Genomic DNA, 7,383 nt, shown 5'->3' on the forward strand with positions numbered 1-7,383 from the left:
TCCCCCATAAACCCCCCTCCCCCTGTGCCCCTTCCAGGCAAACTTTTTTGTGTTCCTCCTCTTCCTTGTGCAGCAGCCCTCCTTGCTATATTCATGTACTGGAGTCCCTCTCTATCACTTACAAGAGCTCCCCTCTTTAATGTGTTGCTCCCCATTGGCAGCCTCCTCTTCCCTATGCAGCCAGCCGCCTAAGGCCCAGATGCTGGAAAGAGATTGCCAGATGGACAGGTGAGTTTGCTTCGCTGCTTTAGGTACTGTGCAGGAGTCCCGAGAGACCACTATAGCTTGGGGGCATCAGCTGGCACTGTGGCCCCAGGAGGATAGTAAAATAGATTTTTAGTGCTGACATCTATTGGCTGAAATCTTTTTAAAATCTATTTAATGGGTGTGGGAGGATTCTATCCCTCTCTGATCAGATTTGGATCTGAGGAGAATCTATCATTTGGCCACATCTGGTACTAATCTATAAGTGTATGGGACACCCTTAATGCTGGTTCATGCTGCCGGAAGCCTGTATCGCGTAGGCCAAACACTTTTGTGCTACTGCTTAAACAGAATTTGCCATCGCAATGCATTTCAGCCCTGGGGGCTAGACGGTAACCATATAGGCTAATGGCAGCAGAAGCTTCATTTAACTAATCTCAATGAACCGCGATGCTTGAGTAAACAACGGCAATAAACGACATGAGATGAATGTTTCATTTTTTGAATTATGCCGCAAATGCGATGCATCCTGTGCCGGGGATGGACGCCGGCAGCCCATCTGCTCCCAATTAATCATTTCCGGCATGTTGATTGAGAATGGGATGGATTTTGTGCAGTACTGATCTGAAAAGCTATCCTGTCCTCGATCAGGACTATTCGACCATACAGGAAATAATATTCTGTGTGCCAGGCATAATTTACAATATTAAATTGCAACGTGTCTCAAATCTTAGGCGATAATAATTGTACTTTGTATCTCAGGCCGCCTCATTTACTATAGATGTGACTTTGAATTTTTTATTTGCTTTTCTTCTCTAAAGGAAATTATATGGGGAACTTTGCCAAGGCATCGTAGACCTTGCCATCTCCACCGTCTTTCCACTGGATGACTGTGTGCAGAAGCGGAACCAGGACAATATCTTCCTCAAACTTTGAGATCTCTGCCTTATCTACATACTTTACTCACAAGCATGGCCGCCACATTATTTATTGCTCAAGATCCAAGTCAATGTTTTTGCCCAGAATCATGCCAAATGGATGGATCATGGGAATTGTTTGGAAATTTGGTAGAGTAAAACTGTTATTGAAGACTCTGGAATGTGATGAAGTAGAACTGGTTGCGCTTAGCTTTTACACAACAAACTTAGGTTTTTTTTTTAAATATATTTATATATACTTTGTTTTTATACTTAAATGAAGAATTTTTTTCTTATTTTATAAACAAGGATATGAAGTATGCAGGCCGAGGCTAAGCTCAAACGAATTGTCTGTGTTGTCCAATAAAGTGTAAGGACAAAAGGAATGTCATACGCACTATGGGTCTTAGAGGGTCAGTTTTCCCAAAGCTTCTATTGCACTCATAGCTGGAGTTTTGTGGACCGAATAACCCATTTGAAAGGGAAACCTGTAGCATTGGGTAGAGAAAGTTTTATTGTCTAAGGTTTTTGTTGTTGTCTTCTTCGGAACAACTTTCGAGTCGCGCACAAGTTCAACGAGCACACAGGCAGCAGTATAAACTTTCTCTACACTGTTGCAAAAAGTGCTTTTGTTGTCTGAATCCACCTTTGAAATTCAAGAGTAATTCCTTAAAAGGCCCTAGGAGAGAAATGAGGGGGGAATTTCGTACTGTGTCACAGGCCCAGAACTAGCATCAGGTGCTGTGATTAAATTCTGCCTATATTAGCCACGTGCTTGTTTCAGGTGTGTGATTCAGACACTAATGCAGCCAAAGAGATCAGCAGAATGCCAGGCAATTGGCATTGTTTAAAAGTAAATGAGTTTGACAGCCTCCATACCCCTCACTCTGGTCTTCTCACACTACGTCCGTTGCAGAATAATTCTGTATGCCATCTTCCTGCCCATGTAATTCTATGGGACTGTTTACACTTCTGTGTTGTAACAGATTGTGCTATTTTAACTTGCTGCATGCAGGCTTTGAATTAAAGTCTCTTTTATGTCCAATTCCCATACGTTATAACATGCACGTTTTGCAACTTGCCCAGCATGAATCTGTATTGTTTCCTGAATTAATCCTACTGGTTCTGGAACTCTATTACTGTATTTTTCTGACTAGTTCCTGTGTATTAGAGTCAGACTACAGGAAGTCCCCGACTTATGATCGCCCGTCTATATGAACCGCTGACCTGCAGCAATGTCGGGGACTCCCTCTATTGTACCCTGTATCCTACTCCGCTCCCCATTTAAAGTAATTAGCGGCGGTAGCTGACCAGATGCTCGCGGTGATCAGCTGCTGTCCTGGTGTCCCCCATGCAAAAGGAAGTCAGGCACACAGAGAACGCAAGGACAGCAGCTGATCACGGGAATCGGGTGAAGTGTTTGATACACGCGGTAATGGGAGAAGGCCACAAAAGGAGACAGGAGCAGGACAAGGGTGGGGACAGGAGCAGGACACAATGGAGGACAGGAGCAGGACACAATGGGGGGCAGGAGCTGGACACAAAGGTGGACAGGAGGAGGCCACAAGGGGGGAGAAGAGGAAGCCACAAGTGGGACATGAGGAGGCCACAAAAGGGGACAAGAGGTGGACAGGAAGGGGGGGGGGGGGCAGGAGAAAGACACCAAGGGGAACCGGAGGACAAAATAATTGGGGGAGAACATCTACAAGATGCACCAGGTTTAGTATATATATTTTTCCCCCTGGTTTTTCCCCTCTAAACCTTGGTGCATCTTATAGTCTGGAGCGTCTTATAGTCCGAAAAATACAGTAATTGACCACCTTTCTTTCTCTCATCCGCCTCCAGGACGGTTCCCCCGAGAGTATATTGGTCCCACCCCAATTGGAAACATATGCAATCAAATTAAATTAATGAAGGTACAAAAGGGACCCTCCTTCCCTGCTGACCCTCAGTTTTTTATTGTTTCCTACACCCTTTAGAAGCATGCAGGAGACCCTGGAGGGTTTCACATATTGAAAGGATAGGGAAGCCTGTGGGCACCTATCAGAAATGGTAGTTCTCTTACTTGCTCCAGATGCTCTTTTACCTGGCCTTCTCTGTAACAAAGTCAAATTGGCAAGAAGCCTGTCAGATAGTGTTGCAAAGGCATGCCTTTAATTATGTCCATTTCTTTTCTATATGAATTATGTAGTTGACTAGATTCACAAGAATCACGATTGTAATTCACTCAGCCATAAAGTCTGCACATTCATAACAGACCGGGATAATTGTGAAATCCGGACCCACCAATAGGCCTATCCTTCTAACCCCACCAGTTTATTTGCAACTAAAATCAAAATGTTGCTTTAGAAATACCTTATTTTATAAGCGGATGTGTTTTATGTCTCCATGAGTTTTATGAGTTTTATGTTTGCTTGAAAGTTCTAAGGCCACGCCCAGTACTGCAATGGGTGCATTGTAATGTGGCTTACTGCAATGCACCACCTATCCAAGTCTAGCGGTTGCTTTGTGCTATAACGGGGCGTGCTATGACAACACACTGCATCCAGTGCTTTAGCAGTACACACACACATTAATAGTAGAAGTTAAGCATACTTTTCTTTGTACCGGTGCAACCGCGAACATAACATGTGGCGCCGCTGTCCTGGTCCGTTTCTGCTGTCACAGGGAGCACAACAGCCACTCTAAATGTGGCTGGCTTTAAGACATTTCATATCACAACCCCCTCCAGGGGTTGAAGGGTGCACCATGCTAATGTGGGTTGATGCTGCTCTCAAACTGACAATGTTTCACCCCAAAATACTGTCATCTCTGGATGGGAAGGCAGTGTACTGTTGTTCTTTTACTACTTACAATGGTGCACATTTGCTCGAGGGCCACAGGCCTTGAGTTTGACACCTGTGAATTAGTGAATGTGCACATTAGCAGGCTGAAGTTATAGCTGTGGACTTCATCCTGCTAAAACGCAGCATTTTTTTCTTTGCTCCTCCTTCAGTGGGAAGCCTAAATCCGAAGTTGAGGTAACCACATCATTTTGCTTAGGTTTCTTTATCAGCCATTTAAAGGGATATTCTACTTTTAGGAAGATTGGTGGAGAAGAGATCCTCCATTGCATGCAGCAGCCCCTGCTGGTCACAAATGCCCCTGAAATGCAACGTCTTCTCCAGGGTGCCTAGTGGCAGAAAACATTTTTAATGTACGGCTTACAGGAAGGGACAACTGTATTCTCTAACTGAAGTATAGTGCCTTAGCTTTTTATTGCATTTTCACTTTTTTTTTTTTTATTTAACGGTTTCGTTGAACAATTACGATAATGGCGCTTTTGAAACTGGCTTACTGTAAACACAATCACCAACTTTACTGAAACCTCAGTTTTTCAGTATGTTTGCTACAGTTCTATGAATCACTTCTACTGCTGTTGACTAAGTATGTTGTATATTTATTTATTTAAATAAAACATTCAAGTGATGTGCAACAAAGACTCTGAAACTGTAGACCTGTTTTGAAAGAAAATTGTATTCTTGAGGCTTTAGTTCACTTTATTTTCAAATGGATTGGGTCAAATTTGCAAACTGGCAGGAGGCGTGGCCAGGGAGAGTGAGCTGCCCAATGGCAACTCAGGAAACCCTTCAGGAACATGCCTGTTTCCCATCTGCCCCCCAAAGGTCCACCTTGGGTTCTTTTTAAGCATGGAACAGCCTTCAATTTTGATTGGTCATTTACTGGCCAATTTTACCACCTCTGTAGTATGAGGCAGGGAACACACTTGCAGGGCCGTTTTCCCCTGCGTTTCTGGGTTTTGCGGTCGCATCTAACGCGTGCATTTTTCCGCGTGCGTTTCCGCGTTTATGCGATTGCATGCACTGCGATGCAACGTACGGGAAAAAGCAGAAAACTGTGCGTTTAGAAAACGCGTAGAAAAACGTGAACGCAAACGCGCACAAAAGCATGCGGCACAGCATTTCCTGCGCTAGGCTATTAATTTCAATAGTCTCTAAAATCGTGCACGTTTTGCCGTTCGCGGCAAAATGCGCAAAAACGCATGTAGTGTGTTCCCTGCCTGAGAGTTTACCTACACAATCTTCTCATAGTATTGAATACCTGTTAACGCTCTTACTAAATAGAGGTGGTAAAATTGGTCCGTGATCTGCCAATCGTAGTTTTAAATAATACTAGACTTCAAGGCTCATCTACACAGTACTATTTTAATAAGAAATTGCATCGTCTGTAGACGTCCAAATTGTTTCAGATCCATTTTTGCGATTTTGTTTTGATAAGTACCCAAAATCTATTGCAAAACCTAAAGCAATCCGATTGGACATTATCTAATAGATCCGACGGAAAATTGTACCTTGTAGGAGAGGCTCTGGGAATACACCATGAGATTTTTTGACAGATAGATGGTTCAGTAGATAATTTCCGACAGGTCCGATCTGATTTTTTTTTTTATCGTTTTCTCATGGAAGAGAATGGAAAAAGATTGGAAAAATGATCTAAAAATCGATCGGACAGTAAATCTACTGAAAAATCTCATGTATTTCCAGCATAAGATGGAGGTTGATTTTATTAATATAGTAATATAGTGCACCAGATGATTGATAATGCCTTAAATCAATGTAAAACAGTAAGGCAGTCTCATGCCTTTTCTTGCGTGTAAATTTGTAACCAACGTAAGTCAATAGGATTATTAATAATGAACCTGAAGTGAAGAAAGTACGGAGGCGCCAAAATAGAATAAAGCCGTCTAAAATCAGTTTAAAAGGGGAAGACAATATAGACAATGATTTGTTATTTTGTCAGAAAATAACATTAAGGCTCCAATATGCAACGCGTTTCATGGGCAAGGTCCCACCTCACTAGGCAATCATTGGAGAAAAAGGAACTAGTTGTCTGTGTGGCTGCCGAGCGCCTCTGTGACAGGAACAGAGGCGCTCAGCTGTGACACAGACAACTAGTTCTTTTTTTTCTCCATTGATTGCCTGGTGAGGCGGGACCTTGCTCGTGAAACGCGTTGCATATTGGAGGCTTAATTAACCCTCCTGGCGGTCTATTAGAAACCGCCAGGAGGCAGCGCAGCACTATTTTTTTATTTTTTTTAAATCATGTAGCGAGCCTAGGGCTCGCTACATAATAGCCGCTGTACAGCGGCATCCCCCCGCCCACTTCAATCGCCTCCGCCGATCTTTGATCAGGAAATCCCGTTCAAAGAAAGGAATTTCCTGAAGGGCTTACCCCGTCACCATGGCGACAGGGCGGGATGACGTCACCGACGTCGTGACGTCTAAGGGAGTCCCGATCCACCCCTCAGCGCTGCCTGGCACTGATTGGCCAGGCAGCACACGGGGTCTGGGGGGGAGAAGGGGGGGCGGCGCGGCGATCGAGCGCGGAGCGGCAGCGATCGGAATGCACACGCAGCTAGCAGTGAGCAAATCGGCCCAGCAGGGCCTGAGAAATCCTCCTGGTTTACCGCCAGGAAGGTTAAATGTTTTCTCACGAAATAACATCATTGGCCTCAATTTACTAAGCTTATCTCCTGTGTTTCTATAGTTATCACCATGGTGATAAGGCATGTAGTATTCAGGAAACATTTTACCTCAGGCAAACTGTGTGGAGGTAAGTTTTCTCTTGCCTTATCTCCAGCATGATCTTAGTGAATTGAGGCCATTATCTGTATTACCTTGAGGGAGGTAAGTCCACCAAATTTCCCCCTTTTAAACGGTTTTATTCTATTTTGGCGCCTCTGTACTTAGTCTAGTCCACCCCTGGTGGAGGGGTGTTATCCCCAACTTCTTCCTGTCTACTGAGAGAAACTTCTTATACCTGAGTGGGGTCAGGTCAAAATTCTCCCCACCTGCAATCAAAGTGGTTGCCTGGCTGGCAACCCACACACTTGTATAATTATCACCAAGTTGTTTTACTTATCCGTATTTAAACTACTACAATATATAGGGCCCCCGGTTTCTTTCTTTTGTTTTACATGTACTGAAGTGAAGAAACTCGCTTTAGATTATATACATACCTCAGTAGTGTGAAGGCCTAGTCCTCGGCCTTCCTCCTGTTGAAATTATTTCACCTGCTAGGCTCTGAAGACGAGCGCATCTGTACTGCGCATGTACAGTATGGGGATGTAAGTAGTTCTGAAGAGTGCAAAGGACCCAGCCAGTCGCATAACTTCAACCACGGATGGCACAAGAGCGATTGGATGGTATCCTGTATCCAGAGCTTTTTCTCTACTTAGCTACTTATCTAACCTGAAGTGAGT

The 7,383-nt window shown here is 43.9% G+C and overlaps 1 protein-coding gene across 1 annotated transcript in view; it reads left to right on the plus strand.

Annotated features, from left to right (window-relative positions):
* Nucleotides 1-2,767, plus strand: part of TTL (tubulin tyrosine ligase) — a 49,626-nt gene extending 46,859 nt beyond the window's left edge. The window contains 1 exon segment of the mRNA XM_068232221.1: nucleotides 1,026-2,767. Within this exon segment, the coding sequence (XP_068088322.1) occupies nucleotides 1,026-1,140 (115 nt within the window). The 3' untranslated portion in view covers nucleotides 1,141-2,767.
* The last annotated feature ends 4,616 nt before the right edge of the window (nucleotides 2,768-7,383 follow it).

The sequence above is a fragment of the Hyperolius riggenbachi genome, chromosome 4 (assembly GCF_040937935.1).
Source record: "Hyperolius riggenbachi isolate aHypRig1 chromosome 4, aHypRig1.pri, whole genome shotgun sequence".
In the NCBI taxonomy this organism is placed as follows: Eukaryota; Metazoa; Chordata; class Amphibia; order Anura; family Hyperoliidae; genus Hyperolius; species Hyperolius riggenbachi.